Source organism: Nymphaea colorata, chromosome 1 (genome assembly GCF_008831285.2).
Source record: "Nymphaea colorata isolate Beijing-Zhang1983 chromosome 1, ASM883128v2, whole genome shotgun sequence".
In the NCBI taxonomy this organism is placed as follows: Eukaryota; Viridiplantae; Streptophyta; class Magnoliopsida; order Nymphaeales; family Nymphaeaceae; genus Nymphaea; species Nymphaea colorata.
In genome coordinates, this window is record NC_045138.2 from 33,778,831 (window position 1) to 33,798,959 (window position 20,129).

The 20,129-nt window shown below is 38.6% G+C and overlaps 3 protein-coding genes across 3 annotated transcripts; all 3 read right to left on the minus strand.

Annotated features, from left to right (window-relative positions):
* Positions 1-1,191: 1,191 nt before the first annotated feature.
* Positions 1,192-7,311, minus strand: LOC116246185 (protein THYLAKOID ASSEMBLY 8-like, chloroplastic). Its single transcript, XM_031617922.2, has 3 exons — positions 6,768-7,311; positions 4,971-5,361; positions 1,192-1,763 (listed from the first exon to the last, which is right to left on the minus strand). The coding sequence occupies exons 1-2, from the start codon at positions 7,167-7,169 to the stop codon at positions 4,972-4,974; spliced, it is 792 nt and encodes a 263-aa protein (XP_031473782.1). The 5' UTR covers positions 7,170-7,311; the 3' UTR covers positions 1,192-1,763; position 4,971.
* Positions 7,312-8,370: 1,059 nt separating this feature from the next.
* On the minus strand, positions 8,371-12,189 carry LOC116246270 (probable disease resistance protein At4g27220). Its single transcript, XM_031618056.1, has 2 exons — positions 12,152-12,189; positions 8,371-10,363 (listed from the first exon to the last, which is right to left on the minus strand). Exon 2 carries the CDS (start codon positions 10,353-10,355, stop codon positions 8,418-8,420), a length of 1,938 nt encoding a protein of 645 aa, XP_031473916.1. The 5' UTR covers positions 10,356-10,363; positions 12,152-12,189; the 3' UTR covers positions 8,371-8,417.
* A 2,554-nt stretch (positions 12,190-14,743) lies between these two features.
* On the minus strand, positions 14,744-18,695 carry LOC116254816 (disease resistance protein At4g27190-like). The gene is made up of 2 exons (XM_031630407.1): positions 18,662-18,695; positions 14,744-16,831 (listed from the first exon to the last, which is right to left on the minus strand). The coding sequence occupies exon 2, from the start codon at positions 16,821-16,823 to the stop codon at positions 14,883-14,885; it is 1,941 nt and encodes a 646-aa protein (XP_031486267.1). The 5' UTR covers positions 16,824-16,831; positions 18,662-18,695; the 3' UTR covers positions 14,744-14,882.
* Between the last annotated feature and the right edge of the window lie 1,434 nt (positions 18,696-20,129).

The window sequence follows — 20,129 nt, forward strand, 5'->3', positions numbered from 1 at the left end:
AGAAAAGAAATGAAAATAAGTATTGAACAAATGGAATTTGATTAGTTTCCTCAATCTGTCCTTGTGTGCGTGCTTTTTGGTGGGTTTGTATCTCTATGAGAAGGAAACCAACATTGGTTTAGAGTACAATCAGAAGGTAGATTTCAGCTACGTACATCTGGAGAAGATAAAATCTTACGATAATAAAATCTTCCCCGTCAAACATTGCACGACCTCAGCACCAAAAGAAAACTCAATAGTATAAGCCAAATAACAGATGCTTAAATAATATATTTCTTACATGAGAGAATAGCAACATTCGTGTTTACGAATATAAGTTAAGTGTCCTTACGCGTACATATGTATGCAACGCAATCGCAAAGGTCATCAAAAATCGATGTGATAACATGACGTTTTGATGCGACATCTGACTTCAAGGTTTTTAACCCATACGAAAGCTGCAGACGACCTCAACTCGCATACGGTTCCACATGAAAGAAAAACAGAAAACGAGTGAAACTCTTTTCTAAAGCATCAACTACGAGGCGACGTCCTGATGGAGGTGAGATAATGCGGTGGAAGGTCAGGTGGAGGAGACTCCTGCAAGGGCTGGTATAAGCTTTTAAAGAGAAGTGAAGTCAGTTGTTGGCGGTGTCGTCAACATCGAGTTCGCGCATGTGAATCATTTTATTAAAAGATACAGAGAATGGCATGCATCAATGGTATGGGCAACTCTAAGATGCCTCTTTATCTAGCTTAAAATGCAATCCTACTATTTTCACCAGAAAAAGACTCAAAGAGGCCAATATATGGGCTGAAATGGCATATCAGCCTTAGTTTTACCAATTTTTTCTTGCCCCTTTGCATCGTTTCAGTGAAATGATGTGTAAATCGACTGATAGGCCGATAAAAACCGACGCTGACAACTACCGTTGGAACTTGGATAAACTACAGGCAAGCAACGGATGACAGAAAGGATCCTCAGAGAGAGAGAGATAGAGAGAGGATCCAGTCTGGCCTACAAGAGTGTCGCTTATCCGCCAGAGGCAGCTCGCAGGTGTCACTGATGGAAGATGTACCGTGGCTCATTCTAGTCCTGTCTCTGGCTATTTACGTTGCACTTCTGTCTTAAGAAATCATGCATGCTAAATAGTAAATACCCGCTTGAAGGAAACGAGCAAGAAAAGCCAAAAGCTCTCATATAAAAGGTAGTGAGAGGCCACAAAGAACAAATGCTTCTACAAATATGAGAAATTAGATATTACAGCATCTCAAAAGCAAAAGAAAATTTGACCCGCTTGCCCCCTTAAAGATCATTACAAGAAATGAGAACTAACAGACGTGCTTGGAATTATAAAAGGTATGGCCCATACAAGCACATCTTCAGATTAACCACCCATTTGGGTGAAAAAGGAAAAAGGTGTTGACAAAGATTTTTCTAATATACAGCACCTTGGGTGAAATAAAATACACTACCTACTTGGTCAACCGATTGGAAGTAAAAGAAAAATAACGGTACATGTATCCCCTTTCTTCTCTGCTCTTGATCATTCAAAAGGTGCATTCAAATCCATGAGCTGGTTAACTTTGCAACTCTCCTTGAAGCGAACTTCCAATATAGCATATATTATGCTGACTGCAGATTGATGACAGCACAAAGGATAAAAAAGAAAAAGAATAAATGGAGAATCAAGTTGACATCCCAATCCATCTGAGAAAACCGCCATCTAGACCTTTCTGTAGAAAGTGCCAGTTGCGTCAAATAATTTGCACTTTGAACCCACCTGAAATCATCAGAACAAGGAAAAGTAAAGCAAAACAAAGAACCAAGAAAATGCACTCTCTGTTATCTTAGAATGAAAATCATAAGTTATAAAAACGATATAGCCACTAATTAAGCCAAATATGCAGGTTAAATAATGAAAGAGCATTTTAAAGGGACATTTTGAGAACAAGATTGCCAGCTGAGAGCTGCAACAGAGGTTTGTTTTAAAGCTCCGTAGACATGCAATAGCATAGTTTGCCTAAAGCTACAGCCACTCCAAGTAATCATCCATAACCAAAAAAATCAGGATATGATGACATCAATCAGTCAGGAAAGCTTAAAATACAGTTACCAAAAGCCATGATCCTTTGTCCAGGTCTCCCTGCTATTTTGAAACTAACCAAATAAGCCAACACTAACCTTTTCCAGTAAATGACAAAAGCAGACACAACATAAAAGGTCTACAAGGGGAGGAATTTATAACTCAATGTTATGATGAAACTGATTGTAACTCCCATCACTAGTAGGCTCCCCTCTAACGAGGTCAACAAGGAATTGATAAAGAATGGTTGATTTCATCAACAACAAACTGAAACTTTTATCAACAACTCCTACCAACACAGAAGAATTCCCATCTTCAGGAAACTTTGTCTAAATACAGATGAATCCTAGGGAAAATGTCACTAATGTGTGTTAAATAGTCAGAATGAAAAATCAGAAAGACAGAATATTCATACAATTGACTCGTTATAGTTGTCCTGATCTTCATAGGTGGAAAAGAGTTTTTAGCAAGATAAGGATGATACCATACAGAGAGAGCAGACAAAATTTACATAACAAAAAAAAGGAAAAGGAGAAGAACAAGATTTGAAAAGTGAAAAAACTTGAATCAAGGATCTTCCATATATCAGAGTCTAGGTCACATTGGTACGGTGACTTTACCCAAGTACGAGCACAGCAGTGGCACATTTGGATCGGTTTCGGTAGGAACCAATGCAAACCATAATTGTTTGTTTTGCTTTAAGTTTTAAGCATTGTCTTTGTAATGTATTGAGTATGAATTTTGTTTTAAATTTGTGTTTTTGTGGAATCTTGCACACACACACACACACACATATATATATATATATATGTAAACACACTTGTGTATATATATATCTCATCCATACATTCTTTTTTGCCACATCTGCATAAATCGCCATATCAGTGCCCGTTTCCCCATACATGCCTATGTGACTTAGATCAGAATGCTACCAGCAAAAACATACTTCACATAGTTATTAGATTAAAGCTTCACTTAAATAGAAAAAATAATGCTATTGGTGTCTATTCACCTCAAGCAAGACTAAGTGGAAAGGTTGGAAAAAGAAATCTCACATACCGAAAAAAGAAGTAAACTAAATGAATATCTTAAACATTGGAGCACATGCGTAGGTACATTTTTTAATTTGCATACAAAATTGGCAAAAATCATTCACTAAAACAGTAGATTACAGTAAACATTTGGAGACAAGAAAAGAGACAGATTATTCCCATCATTGCAATATAATTTATACTTATATAGCCAACAGCTAACACCCAAAAGTGATCAGGAAAGACACATGAAGACTTTCTAGATTGGCACAACTTGACACAAGGAGCCTATTTAAACAGCATGTTCTTTTCACAAATTTTAGGTATCAAGTGACCATAATTTTACCCACCAAATATATATTCAAATTTCAAACATTTAACCTACATCTACATAATATGTTTTCAGAATTTCAAGTTAAATGAACAATGATAATTCTATCTACACTGTCAAGAAGTTGCCATTCACATAGTGAGTCTGGACTTGTTTTTGGCTCATGACATTGGTTAACTGTGAACATGAGCCCATCTTGAACAACACTAGAAACTCAGGAATTGTATACCAGCTAAAAGACATGCAAAGTGAGAAGCCAGTCGATGAAAAGAGCATGACAATATCAACCTCTCACAGAAATGGTTGGTTACACATGTTCAGATATAGACATATACATATAGATACATGCAAAATGCACAAGTATGTGATGTTTCTTCATTCAATCTTATTGCATATGAAGTAATAGACTCCAACTAAGCTAAACATCTAAAGCACTGCCAAAGGTTTAACACCTAACTATACACTTTTGGGTAATTGCAGGAAAAAGGAAAAACAGACAAAAAAAATAAGCAAAGAACTTTTGACATCAAGGATAGACAACAGGACGGTAGAAGATGGATAAATGGGTTAGCATAATTTTAGATGTTAGTCAACGCACACATCCTCTAGATAGAAGTCAAACTGGAAGTTTCACAAAGATGGTCATAATCCATGTAAAGATAATACGAAGGCGAAGTGGAAGCACTAGCCATATCAATTCAAGCCTATTATGACCATAATTATGGAAATATCATTAAATTACTAAGTCACATGGGTACTTCAGTAAGGTCTACATACCCGTGTCGTTGTACCTGTACCCAAAATGGGTACTTTGACACTTGGGTACCTATAGATCCAAACTGCTTAATTTTACTTTGATTTACTTTTTCTCACCTTACTTTTTATTCTATTCTTTGGAATCTTAGATGTGAAAATTCAATTGATGTTCATATTTGACTAGGGGGTTGCTTGGTTGTCCATATGTTTAAAGTTTTTCATAGGTTTCTTAAACACACTGTTGCATGAGCCGTTGATATATATTTTCTATGTTATTTATTTGTTTATGTTGATGTATATTCTTTATTTTGATACATATTTTCTAAGTATTTCTTATTGTTTATATATATATATATATATATACGGCCGTACTCCCGCACATAAGTTTTTTTAAAATAGTCAGTACCCGCACCCGCACCAGTACCCATACCTATGCGACATAGCATTAAAAGAATAATAAGATTTCAATATACATTATTGTGGTTATAGTCATTGATGCAAATAAAATCTAAAACGATAAAAGAAAAAGTCAATTATCTGTAAAAAATTTTCTAGATATCGATTTTAGAGTGCTGACCCATATGTTTACTATCTCTTGCAAGTATTTCAAAGATATTAGAGTTCAGGTATGCTCTAAAACTTAAAAGAAAGCCTTCCCATAATACATGAAACCATGGAAAGAGACACCTTTTCCGTGAAATCTCGAACTTGTGCATGAAACACTTTGCTTTATAAAGGGAACAATAGTAAAAAGGATAAATAGGGAAATGGAGTAAACATCAATACCTTAACGCATGCCAAAAATCTCTTCAGGAGGGTCATAAACATGGCGATCTGGAAACATCTCCTCAAAATCTTGTTTAACTCTGTTTCTCAGCAGAGGATGTGGAAGTAGCCCTTTCAACAAAATTCTGAAGGGCAATTCCTGTGGTGGCTCAGGAGACTTCTTCATATCTTCATATATATTCATGGCATCAGCAGGTGAACCATACTTCAGAAAGCCTCTAATCACCTCAGCATAAGTTTGAGAATCAGGAAACAGGTCATCCTTCCTCATCATTTCCCAAACTTGCATTGCGTCATCCATTTTTTTACAATTAGCCAAGGCAATTATTAAATCTTTGTACAAGTAAACATCAGGCTTGTACCAATCTTGTTTCTGGATTATCTTAAATAACTGAGAGCCAAAAACATTATCAGATAAGCAAAGTCCAAGGATAACACAAATAATAAGCAAGTGCATGAAAAACTTGGGAACTACAAACCCAAAAAATTGTATGATAAAGATCTTAAAGAAATGCCTATACACACCAGATCAGATTGAAATACTCAACAACATTTACAAAGTTGAAGAAGTCATTGAGGTAGATCACAGATCTCAAAAAAAGATTCTAAACTACTCTTTAGGAAATCTTGAATGGTGAAGGATTCCAACATTGTTTACACAAGTATGACGGAGTAGAGGAACTCAATAGAAGAAGTTAATCCTGAAGGAAGAGCCCACTAAGATACGTTGATCGTAAGCCTTTCAGGGAATGGCACAAACTAGTGTACAGTGTTCCGTAGTAATTGCATATCCAAAAGAAATATTATGCAGCAAAATTTCTTTAATTCAATTATCCTAGGACCAAGCTATGAAAATCCTTCCACCTTAGCAAATCAATTGCGATGACCATTGAAGCAGCAAGACAACCGAGTAACATGAAGCAAAACAAAATAAGGAAAGTTCACATTGCTGACATCCTAAAAATTATAACTTGCGAAATGACCTCCCGACACTTAGATTCCAGAAGATTGGCACATCCTCATGTTAAAAAAGGTAAACTGAATCAATCAACCACAAATTCCGTTAACCTCCAAAGCTTAGATCGCCAAAACCAATTCACCAACTAACCACTTTCAGAAATCTTAGCAGAAAACCCCCAGTAAGATAAAACGCATAATGAGAGCAAAAAATAACGGAATTAATGAACATAAATCGAACCAAGGGAATAGATAAACCAAAATCCACAAAATCTTTTTCACGTCTCTATAGGTGATTTGATAAACCAATGACTTTTTTCCATGTTCTAGAATACTGTTAACCAACACCTTAACTAGTCGATTACGAGAAACTGGATCAGATTTTGCAGTTTTTCTTCTGTAGTACCTCGACGTGACATAAGCGTGAAAAGTCCAACAATTCAGAACTGAAATTAGCACCAATCCAATCCCAGAGGTCTCGCCAGAAGCAGGAAAGTTGACAAGAAAACACGTTCGCCTAACTAATTGCATAAGCTCACAAAAATTCTCAAAACAGGAATTGCCATCTACTAATTTCAGAGATCTCGCGTAGGAGGCAAAAACCACATTCAACTGTTGAACCAAAGGAAAACATAAAAAGGTTCCCATGAGAGACGGGAGACAGCAAAAACATGCCTCGCGAGGACTCATAAACGCCTAAAATAGAACAAAGCCATCCATAAGGGCCCGTTAATCTTCAACAACCACATTACAAAGACAAAATGACTGTTTACCAATTCAAGGAATCCAACCAAAAAGCATGTGTGACGAAGATAGATGGAAAAGAACGAATGAACGGACCCTGAGAGCCAAAGGAACCTCCTGCTGCCGCTCAAGCTCGATGAGGACGGCCACCATGTCCATCTTCAGCAGTCTCAGAACGTGCGTCCTGATGAACTTCTCGAGATTGTCCTCATCATCCTTGAACCGCTTAAGCCCAAGGATAACGAAGAGAGCCTCCTTTCCAATCATCTTCTTCCCTCTCCAGAGGGGGCCCCTCGGCCTTCCGTCGTGATAATGGCGGATCCAGACTGAGGCGCCTTGTTGGCAGTGACCGTCGGAGCAGAGAAGACGGAGGAGAAGCGACTGACGGGAGGAAACCGGGTGATGGGCAGGAAAGATTCGTCGGGGATATGCCGCACTCCGAAAAAATCCGGCGAAAATGGCAGAGGATTTCGACCTCCAGAAGGATCGAGACGCCATAGCAGTCGGCCGAAACGCGGGATACGCCCAGAAACCCCTCCTTAAACCCCTCGATTAGTGTCTTTCTGGGTCGACTCAAGGACCCATCACAATGTTCGCGAGTCGGACAAGAAAGTTGGGATTCGGGACATGGTTACTAGGACACTGACTCTGTTATAAAGTTTGCTTCTTGTTTCCAAGCAGATTCTCGCTTCCCATCTCCTTCGGAATGTATGGTGCCATCATCTTAGTTGGCAGAAGCCAAAAAGAGATTGACATGAAAACTCTAGATTATCTCAACTTAGATACAAGACTTTGTAATAGTTTTCAAAAACTTGCTCATTTAGTTTCACTTCAGTGTCATTTTTATCATTCTTTCATTTACTGGCAAGTAAAGAACCTTCAGTTCCTTTAAACAGAACCTTCAGTTCCTCCAACCCCTGTTCGTAGGGTTGAGAAAAGAATTAGTCAGGCATCTTTTGTTTCGGTTCAGCTTGACTTTGGCTTGCAAACAGTTTGCTCAAACTCATGGAAGAGAATTCTCATGCTAAGTATGAACGATAAGTATTCAGCTCAGCACAGGTAAACTCCATAAAAATGATCCTTGGGTTATTAATACAATTAATTATTAAACATAATGCTTCTTTTGAATTTTGAAAACTGACGTGAAGCCCAATGACTGCTTTGATGGCGCTCGTGGGCAAGAAGCTGAACGACTGCTTATCTCATGATGGTTCAGAGTTCAGACTTTCATATGCTCTCTTCCTTACAAATACCCTGGTCTTCATGATGCCATAATTTGCGAAGACCATGCGACTTCCTGTCCTCTTTGTAAACGTTCTTTCTCGTTCGTATTGGTCGATGATTTCGAAAAAAAGACAGGCGTGATCCTCGTCATGAACTTGGTAACTCAGGGAAAAAGAAAAAGAGAAAAAGGCAGTCACCATTATGACACTATCTCTAATTAGGCCAGTTAATTGCTTCCTTTTTTATTGTTCTCTTGTTTTAGCTGAACCAGATATCATAGATTATGTTTTTTGAAACAAATTGATGGTTTTATTTCAGTTGAACATGCGATGGCTTACAAAGCAATCAACGGTAAAACCTTCCATAAACACTGGTTGTAATATGTTACAGAAGTGAAAAGAACCATACAAATGTACTAATTGACACCACATGCAGCAGCATACGGAATTCAATTCTTTCTCAGTTGAAAGCCAAGCAAATGTTTTCCCCACTCAAATTTAGACAAGCCAACAAGCCAAGTCATTACGTTGTCTGAAAAAACTTTTCATAGTTTCCTGCCATACGTGCTGCACCAGACAGGAGTTTAATTGCCATATCCTCCTCTTCAAATTCAGTCTTCCATTTGTTGGATTCAGCATCATACGACATGCGCGTGGACGTCTCCAAGATGTAGCAGTCGATGGTAAGGTCATCTTCCCACGTCTGTAGAGCTACGCTTCGGTACAGAAACTCGAAGTCTTTGACACTTCTTACTGCAAGTGATATGTCGGATAAGCGCGTTAAGCTTAAAAGTTCATGCAGAGTAGCTTCTTGACTTCGACTTTCAGTTTGCCAAGCAAAGGAGCTAGCCCGCATTTGGAAGATTTCCATATACTGCAGTTTGCATATAACTCCATTCGGAATTCTCCTAAGAAGAACTGTGCAAAAGAGAAGCAGTTGTCTTAGTTGAGTCAGTTCACCAATCTCCTCCGGTAACTCCTCAAGTGGGGTGCCAGAGAGATCAAGCACAAGTAGCTGCCTGAGTGCCCTTATATGCACTATATTCTTCAAGCGTCTGTTAAGCCCCAAGTCAAGTGACCTAAGCTTCACAAGCTTGCACACCGATTCCGGTAGACAATCCAGTTTAGTCAATGACAAATCTAGAAACCGAAGTTCCGGCATCTGGCCGAAGAATTCAGGCGAGATGCTGCTCAGTGAAAGGTTGCCCTGAAGAGTCAAGGCAGTGAGGTTGGGGCAGTTTGGATTTTGGTTAAGGCTAGTTATTTGGTTTCCTGCCAGTGATATCCTCTCGGCTTTTGCCCATGCTTCCTTTTCAGGGGCCTCAAGCAGTGTCTGCCCTTTCTTAATTAGACATTTGGAAGATTTCACAATTATAGCCAATTTTTTCATCATACAGTTGATCGTAACTCTTCCTCGATCATCAGGCTCGTCTAGCAGTCCTGCATCCGATAGTTTTTTCACTAGAGGAGCACATTTTGAGAAGACCTCTGAAAGTGCCATCTCCTCGGTAAAATCTATATAGCCTTCTATTATCCAACGTAACATCAGACTGCGCACGCTGATCTCATTGTCTTTGAAATAGAATGGGGCAGCAGAGAAGCAGTCCTTCAAAACTTCACTTTCCAAACGATCGTAGCTGAGTTTCAATCGCGTGAACAGCTTCTCCCATGTTCTCTTCACAGGCCTAGAGTGCATCAGATCGCTTAACATCTTAAGCCAAGCAGCCTCATTATTTTTACCTGTCATGGCTTCTCCTACGACCTTAATTGCAAGTGGCAAGCCGCCACACTCTGCAACAACGTGTTTGGCTATTGGCTCAATTGCTGGCTGCTGCACCACATCGCCAACTTCTCTGCGTAGGAGCTGCCATGCAGCTTCCTTTCCCAAAGGAGACACGTTAATGTCCACCTGGGTATTCATAAGATTGCAAACTGCATGGTTGCGCGTAACTACCAAGAGTTTGCATCCATTTTCTTGAGTAGGCAGAGGAACTCCAAGATCTTCAAGACTAATCATCTCCCACAAATCATCTAAAACAAATAAGAATTTCCTCCCCTTCAACTTGTCATATAACAATGCTGCTGCTTTCTCCTCATCCTCTTCTTCCTCAAGTCTGCTGAGGCCCAATTCCTTTCCTATATCATTCCTCAGAGTTCTCAAGCTCCCTCGATACGAGGCATTGACATAGAACATGTAATCAAACAGTTTAACTCTTGCTTCTTGAAGTATTTCAACCACAGACACATAGTAGGTCTTTCCAACTCCAGCCATGCCCCAAACTCCAAGCTTCACTACTTCTGGATTCAATAAGAACAACATAATTACTCCCTTCATGCCACCTTCCTCCTGCTCCATTTCTCGATTATCACTTTCAGCCACATCTGCGTTTTCCGGATCCTTCCGTGGTCGCTGACAGAACAATGTAGCAATCCTTTTCAGGATTGATCTGGAACGAGGCATCTCGAGCACTGGAGCAAAAGTTGCACAAGAATCAGCAAAACAATGGGTTGATTCAGAAAAATGGAGGGACAGCAAAAGACAAGTTAATGTTCGTGAAAAGTAAAGAACAGAGAAACGGCAAGTCCATGAAATCAACTAAACGTGTTTGCATCTTCGATTCTGAAAATTCACAAATATTCAAAGCAAGAAGCTAATTGAAATGAATATCAGAAAGAGCGAACCCCATTGAATCCAGTAATTGTGTTTGAAATTTTGAATCCTTGATGCTGAAGTTCACAAGTTTAGTTATCAGAAGAAGCAAATTTTGTTCTATGATCTCTCTCTCTTAAAACTTCTAAAATTTATGCCATATTAGTCCACCTTCGAATCCAACTTTTGACTCTAATAAATCCACAAGACAACCCCCGCGTTTCTAAACGTTTAATTGAAGCCGGAGCCCATACAGCGTGTGGCCAACTGCCTGGGCCTCAGATCATTCTGCAACATATAAAAACTTATAATTGTGTATTATTTTTCTCTAAGCTACAAAATTACGTGCTTATGTGTTTTCAAAGTAAAAAAGTGTTTCATTACACGATGTTTTAATAGTGACAATGAGGATTACGTTTTGAGAATGATACCGTAAATCGGCTTTCTTAATCGATATGAATCGGGAACTCATCTGATAGTTGTCAGCAAAAATATATTTGTCAGAAAATTAAGAATGCGCAGCTCCCTTTGAGGTTCGAGGCAAAATGTAGTCTCTTAATAAAGATAGACCAAAATTGTGTGGTTATTTGCATAAAATTGTGGCTTTCAATCTCTCTCTCTTCCTCTCTAGCAGATAGCAGATTGGGTTGATGTAACTTCTATTGACATATTTAGACTTTCAATTGACAAAATCAATTTAGTGGAATATATAGAGAACTGCCATTAAAGAAGTTACTGTATTCAAATAGTTACTGTGACACTGAAATTATAAGGTCAGTCGCATTTTCAAACAAATATTCATATACCTTGAAGAAAACAAATTAATTTGGACTTCCTTTCTCACAAAGCCCCACTCCTCTAAAAGTTATTTGTAGATATTCAAAAGGTGGCATCGCTTGCTTCACTTGCAGTCGATAGAAGGGATACACATGTAAGAAGCCACTTTTTTTTGCTCATTTAAGTTAACCTCATATCAGTCCATTTCCGGCATCAAATACATGTTAGCACATTTCACATAGTTAGCAGCTCCGTATCAAGACCATAATCACTATCATCAACATCAATATCATCGTCATGACCATGAATAATATCTAGGAACTTGATGGGCCGGCAGAACATATGCAATGCCTACATCTGAAATTGGGCTGCAGGGTCTCCCCGAATCTGGATAATAGATGCACTTAGTGCCCGTTTGTTTGCAACTGTTTCATGAATCCGCCCAAAAGCTATTCCAAAATTTCATGAATCCACCCAAAGGTTGATTCAAGTTTCATCAATCTGCTTCAATCTTTGGCTCACATTCATGTAACAATTACATGGTGTTCTGTTTACACATGAACCTAGAAAGGCATGTGCCTCTCAATTGGACAAAAGGCAACAAGAGTCTTGTTCCAACACATGCAAGCAAAAGAGAAAAAGGCAGTTCAAGTATTAGATCCAATCTCTCTTGGACATGAAATTAAACGACGGATCCTTTGAGACGTATAAACTGGGAACCATATACGAACACCAGCACATATAAAGGAAAAATATACCAAACTTCAATAACACGAATGTTATACATCCTTCTTCTAACAGAGGAAAAACAAGAGGAAGGATTTACTTACATATGGAAGATTTGTTAAAGGATGGTGCGGAAGAATGAAGAGGGAAGGATGGGAATTAAAGGAAGAGATGATTATGGGGTTATATATATAGTGATGAAGCGTTGACATTAACATCTGTCGGGGTCTCCAACAAGAAGGATTTCCACGAGAGAGAAAGAGAGATTGGCATGTTTAATATTAGTGATGATGAAAGTAAACCAAATTTTATTAATTAGCGAGACAATGGTTTCATTTATATTTCAAATAAAGAAAGAAATCAAAGTTCCTGAAAATGCTACGTGTTTGAATTTTTCAAAACAAATTGTGCTCTAGACTCTTGGTAGCCCTACCTCATTTTCCCATACAAGGAACTTCCAGCTGCTACCTTGAGTTGCAAGAAAGTTTAATCTATTCTTCATTAGCGTCAGCCATGTCGTGGCTTCTGTTTCTTCTTTTCTTCCTTCTGGTCTTCAATTCCCTTCCTAGAAAGAGATCGTATAATAATATTATCAAGTTTTTTAAGTTAGTGTCAAGAGGCATAGCATAATTGGATGGCAAGGCAGCTCACACCCAAGGGATCTGAGGTCTGAATCCTGTGGTTGCTGTCACGCTCTAACATATTTCTCATGTAAGCTGTAAACAGTGGCATTGAATATTTACTGTAAATCCACCAAAACTCTGAAAGAAACCATAATCTAGGAAGCATAAGGATATAATCTTGAGAGTTTGGGGTGGTTTCCCTTACAAGAAGTTTCTTGAAGAAATTTCTATGCCTACTCCTACAACTCAAAAATTTGGATCGGTTGTATGAGAGTGTTTCATGAATCTATTATAATTAATTGGAGCATATTCATCAAACACTAAAACTAGGTGTCCATAAATTTACCCCAAATTTAAAGGCAAATTCGAAGAACACTTGCAAAGTGTTCCATTTGCCAAATGACCCATATAAGTATGAATAATAGTGTTTGGCATGAACTAATTTAAAGATAGTGTTTCTTGAAACATGTTTTGATAATGTCCAGTTGCCAGCACCCTCCATAGCTCCGTGAACAAGTCCACACATATATAGTATATACCGGACCCACCTCATCTGCTAGCATAAGGTCCACCTTTGAAGAACCTGAGTGCAAGTTAATGGGTCTGACTAAGCTTGGAGAAGAATTTAGTTGGTAGCCTGGATATGACAACTTAACTACTTTCTGAGCGTTGATTTGGTTAGATTTAATTAGAAATAATTAACACTTAAACCATAACCTAGAAAGTAAAGAGAAGAGCAGGTCCAAGTTGAACTTTGTAGGTGCACATAATCCCATCATTGTTTTAATTAAATGTTCGTTATTGACCAGATAAAGAAGAAAACGATATACAAAATTGTCAAGACACACTGTACAGCGCTCTGTACGGGCAGAAGGTGAATTTCTGCAACAAGTCTTGTCTTTCTGTATGCATTCAAGATAATTACCATGTTTTACATTATTTTGTTTAAATATAAAATTATAAACTTTTAAGTCTTAATAATTGAAATATCATGAGCTGATGATTTTTAATATGATCAGCTATAAAGTTTACTTGATACCAGTGTTCGCGAGTCGGATACGAAGAAAGTTGGGACTCGGAACATGGTTACCAGGACACCGACTCTGTTTTAAAGTTTGCTTCCTGTTTCCAAGCCGATTCTCGCTTCCCATCTTCTTTGGAATGTGAGGTGCCACCATGTGTAGTTGGCAGAGGGCAAAAAGAGATTGTCATGAAAAAACTCTAGATTGTCTCAACTTAGATACCAGACCTTGAATTCTGCCGTATACTTAATGTAATATTTTTCAAAATATTCGCTCATTTAGTTTCACTTCATGTGCCATTTGTTTCATTTTTTCATTTATTGGCAAGTAAAGACAGAACCTTCAGTTCCTGCAACCCCTGTTCGTGGAGTTGAGAAAAGAACTAGTCAGGCATCTTTTGTTGCGATTCATCTTGACTTTGGCTTGCAAACAGCTTGCCCAAAAACCCATGGAAGAGAATTCTTATGCTAAGTATGAACGATAACTATTCAGCTCAGCGCAGGAAAACTCCATAAAAATGATCCTTGGGTTATTGATACAATTAAACATAATGCTTCTTTGAATTTTGAAAACTGACGTGATGCCCAATGACTGCTTTGGTGGCTCTCGTGAGCAAGAAACTGAACGACTGCTTATCTCGTCATGGTTCAGACTTCAGATTTTCATATGCTCTCTTCCTTACAAGCACCCTGATCTTCATGACGCCATAATTTGCGAAGACCATGCGACTTCCTGTCCTCTTTGTAAACGTTCTTTCTCGTTCATATTGGTCAATGATTCCTAAAAAAAGACAGGCGCGAATCGTGATCCTCGTCATGAACTTCGTAACTCGGGGAAAAAGAAAAAGGCAGTCATCATTATAACACTATCTCTAATTAGGCCAGTTTGACCAGTTAAGGGCTTCCTTTTTTATTGTTCTCTTGTTTTAGCTGAACTAGATACCAGCTTTTAGATAGATTATGATTTTTAAAACAAATTGATGGTTATATTTCAGTTGAACATAAGATGGCTTACAAAGCAATCAACGGTAAGACCTTCCATAAATACTGGTTCTAATATGTTACAGAAGTGAAAAGAAACATACAAATGTACTAATTGACATCACATGCAGCAGCATACGGAATTCAATTCTTTCCCAGTTGAAAGCCAGGCAAATGTTTTCTTCACTCAAATTTAGACAAGCCAAGCCATTACGTTGTCTGGAAAAATTTTTCATAGTTTCCTGCCATGCGTACTGCACCAGACAGGAGTTTAATTGCCATATCCTCCTCTTCAAATTCAGTCTTCCATTTGTTGGATTCAGCATGATACGACATGCGCGTGGACGTCTCCAAGATGTAGCAGTCGATGGTAAGGTCATCTTCCCACGTCTGTAGAGCTATGCTTCGGTACAGAAACTCGAAATCTTTGACACTTCTTACTGCAAGTGATATGTCGGATAAGCGCGTTAAGCTTAAAAGCTCATGCAGAGTAGCTTCTTGACTTCGACTTTCAGTTTGCCAAGCAAAGGAGCTAGCCCGCATTTGGAAGAGTTCCATATACTGCAGTTTGGATATAATTCCACTAGGAATTCTCCTGAGACGAACCGTGCAAAGGAGAAGCAGGTGTCTTAGTTGAGTCAGTTCACCAATCTCCTCTGGTAACTCCTCAAGTGGGGTGCCAGAGAGGTCTAGCACAAGTAGCTGCCTGAGTGCCCTTATATGCGCTATATTCTTCAAGCATCTGTTAAGCCCCAAGTCAAGTGACCTAAGCTTCACAAGCTTGCACACTGATTCCGGCAGACAATCCAGTTTAGTCAATGACAAATCTAGAAACCGAAGTTCCGGCATCTGGCCGAAGAATTCAGGCGAGATGCTGCTCAGTGAAAAGTTGCCCTCAAGAGTGAAGGCAGTGAGGTTGGGGCAGTTTGGATTTTGGTTAAGGCTGGTTATTTGGTTTCCTGCCAGTGATATCCTCTCGGCTTTTTCCCATGCTTCCTTTTCAGGGGCCTCAAGTAGCGTCTGCCCATTCTTAATTATACACTTGCAAGATTTCACAAGTATAGCCAATTTTTTCATCATACGGTTGATCGTAACTCTTCTTTGATCATCAGGCTCGTCTAGCAGTCCTGCATCCGATAGTTTCTTCACTAGAGGAGCACATTTTGAGAAGACCTCTGAAAGTGCCATCTCCTCGGTAAAATCTATATAGCCTTCTATTATCCAAGCGAAGATCAGATTGCCCACGCCGATCTCATTGTCTTTGGCATAGAATGACCCAGCAGAGAAGCAGTCCTTCAAAACTTCACTTTCCAAACGATCGTAGCTTAGTTTCAATCTAGTGAACACCTTCTTCCATGTTTCCTTCACAGGCCTACAGTGCATCAGATCGCTTAACATCTTAAGCCAAGCATCCGCATCAGTTTTACCTGCCATGGCTTCTCCTACGGCCTTAATTGCAAGTGGCAAGCCGCCACACTCTTCAACAACTTGTTTGGCTATTGGTTCAACTGCTGGCTGCTGCACCACGTCGCCAACTTCTTTGCAGAAGAGCTGCCATGCAACTTCCTTGCCCAAAGGAGACACCTTAATGTCTACCCGCGTATCCATAAGATCGCAAACTTTATGGTTCCGCGTAACTACCAAGAGTTTGCAGCCATTTTCTTGAGTGGGTAGAGGAACTCCAAGATCTTCAAGACTAATCATCTCCCACAAATCATCTAGGACAAACAAGAATTTCCTTTTCTTTAACTTGTCATATAACAATGCCGCTGCTTTCTCCTCGTCCTCTTCTTCCTCAAGTCCGCTGAGGCCCAATTCCGTCCCTATGTCATTCCTCAGAGTTCTCAAACTCCCTCTATACGAGACATTGACATAGAAAATGTAGTCAAACAGTTTAACCTTTACTTCTTGAAGTAGCTCAGCCACAGACTTAACATAGTAGGTCTTTCCAACTCCAGCCATACCCCAAACTCCAATCCTCACTACCTCTGGACTCAATAAGCACAATAAAATTGCTTCCCTGATGCCACCTTCGTTCTGCTCCGTTTCTCGATTATCACTTTCAGCAGGGCCTACGTCCTCGGGGTCCTTTGGTGGTTGCCGACGGAACATCGTAGCAACCCTTTTCAGGATTGATCTGGAACGAGGCATCTCGAGCACTGGAGCAAAATTTGCACATGAATCAGCAAAACAATGGGTTGATTCAGAAAAATGGAGGGACAGCGAGGATGACAAGTTAATGTTCGTGGATAGTGAAAAACAGAAAAACGGCAAGTCCATGAAATCTACTAAACGTGTTTGCATCTTCGATTCTGAAAATTTACAAATATTCAAAGGAAGAAGCTAGTTGAAACAAATATCAGGAAAAAAGCAAACCCCATTGAATCTACTAACTGCATTTGAATCCTTGATGCGGAAGTTCACAAATTTAGTTATGGCAAAAAGCAAGTTTTGTTCTGTTATCTCTCCCTCCCTCTCTCTCTCTCTCTTGAAACTTCTAAAATTTATGTCATGTTAGTCCACCTATGAATCCAACTAGTTGAAACAGATATCAGGAAAAAAGTGAACCCCATTGAATCTACTAACTGCATTTGAATCCTTGATGCGGAAGTTCACAAATTTAGTTATGGAAAAAAAGCAAGTTTTGTTCTATTATCTCTCCCTCCCTCTCTCTCTTAAAACTTCTAAAATTTATGCCATGTTAGTCCACCTATGAATCCAACTTTTGACTATTGAATCAGGAAGACAACCCCCACATTTCTAAATGTTTAACTGAAGCCGGAGCCCATACAGCGTGTTGCCAACTGCCTGGGCCCCAGATCATTCTGCAACATATAAAAGCTTATAATTTTGTATTATTTTTCTTTAAGCTAAAAAATTACGAGCATATATGTTTCCAAAGTAAAAAAAAAAAAAAATTGTTTCATTTTTCGATGTTTTAATAGTGACAACCATTACGTTTTGTGAATGACACGGTAAATCGGTCTTTATTAATCGATATGAGTCGGGAACTCGTCTATAGTTTTCAGCAAAATATATTTGTCAAAAAATTGAGAATGATAAGCTTCTTTGGAGGTTCTAGGCAAAATGTAGTCTCTTAATAATGATAGACCAAAGCAGTATGGCTCTTCCTATGAAATTGTTGGCATTCAATATCTCTCTCTCTCTCTCGCTCTCTTCCTCTCTCAATCTATATTGTAATAAAGCAAAGTTATAGTAAGATAGCTAAAATATGTGTGTGCAAAGAATGTACAGATTTCCCCGTCTGTTATCCAACTGACCATTTGGGATTTACAAAGGGGTGATCTTCAATTGTATTGTTCAAAGGCAGGGCCACATTTGGGTAAGGAGGGAACACATTACTGTTGTTTTGCTTATTTAAGTTGATCTCAAATCGGCCTATTTTCGGCATGAAATACATGTTATCACATTTCACATAGTTAGCAGCTCCAGTCATAATCACTATCATCAATATCAATGTCGTCATGAACATGAATAATATCTAGGAACTTGATGGGCTGGCAGAACAGATGCAATGCCTATATCTGAAAATGGGCTGCAGGAATGTATTTAGGTTCCGTTTGGTAAAACAAAAATCTGCTCAAAAGCTGCTCCAAAATTTCATGAATACATTCAAAAGCTGATTCAAAGTTTGTGAATCTGCTTCAATCTTTGGCTCATGTTCATGTAACAATTACATGGCGTTCTGTTTACACATGAACCTAGAAAGGCATGTGCCTCTCAATTGTACAAAAGGCAACAAGAGTCTTGTTGCAACACATGCAAGCAAAAGAGAAAAAGGCAGTTCAAGTATTAGATCCAATCTCTCTTGGACATGAAATTAAACGACGGATCCTTTGAGACGTACAAACTGGGAACCATATACGAACACCAGCACATATAAAGGAAAAATATACCAAACTTCAATAACACGAATGTTATACATCCTTCTTCTAACAAAGGAAAAACAAGAGGAAGGATTTACTTACATATGGGAGATTTGTTAAAGGATGGTGCGGAAGAATGAAGAGGGAAGGATGGGAATTAAAGGAAGAGATGATTCTAGGTTGTATATATAGTGATGAAGCGTTGACATTAACATCTGTAGGGTCCCTAACAAGAAGGATTTCCATGAGAGATGATTCTAGATTGGCATGTTTAATATTAATGATGATGAAAGTAGACCAATATTATTAATGAGCAATACAATGGTTTCATTTGTATTTCAAATAAAAAGAAAACGGCGAGTACCGGAAAGCTACGTGTTTGAATTTTTCAAAACAAATTGTGCTCTAGACTCTCGGTCGCCCTATCTTGAGTTGCAAGGAAAGTTTAATTTATTCTTCTTTGGTGCAACTTGAAATTAGCGTCAGCCATGTTCGTGGCTTCTGTTTCTTCTTTTCTTCCTTCCAGTCTTCAATTCTCTTTCTGGTGAATCGAATTTCAGAAAACTACTTTTTTTTTTTTTTTTTTGATAACTAGAAATGGCATCTTGAGTGGAGAATAATTATTGATTTTTTTTAGTATTGGGACAATATATATTGGTTCGTGTACTAATTAATTGGCAACTTAAAGAGAAAAGAGAAGAGGAAAAGGAAGAAGACGTCACATCTTTCGATTGATCCCGTCAACCCAAGATCAAATGATGACACGTTCTTATCCTGCAGGGAAAAACGTCTTAAGATTTTCTGTTGCCACCTGCAAAGATATTTTGTGAAGAAAAAGTTGCTCTACCGCTGTTTCACATGATACGTTGCTAAAAAAAGCTCGTATAATAAATATTATCAAGTATTTTAGGTTAGCCTGAAGGGGCATAGCATAATCAAGCGGCAAGCTGACTTACATTCAAAGGATTTGAGGTCTGAATATCGTGTTTCTTGTTATTGTATCTTGTTATTATACATAACAGTATAACTCTTTTAAGTTCCAAACAGTGATAAGCACAACACCGGAGTTCAAGGATATGCTATAAATTCCATTGAAACTCAAATCAAAGTAAAATCTTGGAGACATGACGTTGTGGGTTTTGCATATAAGATGGTTTCTCCCAACTAAACATTTAAAAGAGGTTTCTTGATAAAATTTAGGCAACTTAAAAATTTCGATCCAAAGGTAAATGTTTCCTTAGTATATGACATATGTTGCTGCAGACATAAAGTAGGAATAATAGTGATGATCAGCATGAATTAATTTAAAGATAGTCTTTCTATGACTTGTTTTTATACTGTCCAGTTGCCAGCATCCTCCGTGGCTCGGCGAACAAGTCCAGGCATATATTAGCATATACCTGACCCACCTCTTGACCTTGATCTGCTAGCATAAGGTCCACCTTTGAAGAACCTGAGTGCAAGTTAATGGGTCTGACTAAGCTTGGAGAGGAATTTAGTTGGTAGCCTGGATACGACAACTTAACTACTTTCTCAGCATTGATTTGGTCAGATTTAATTAGAAATAATT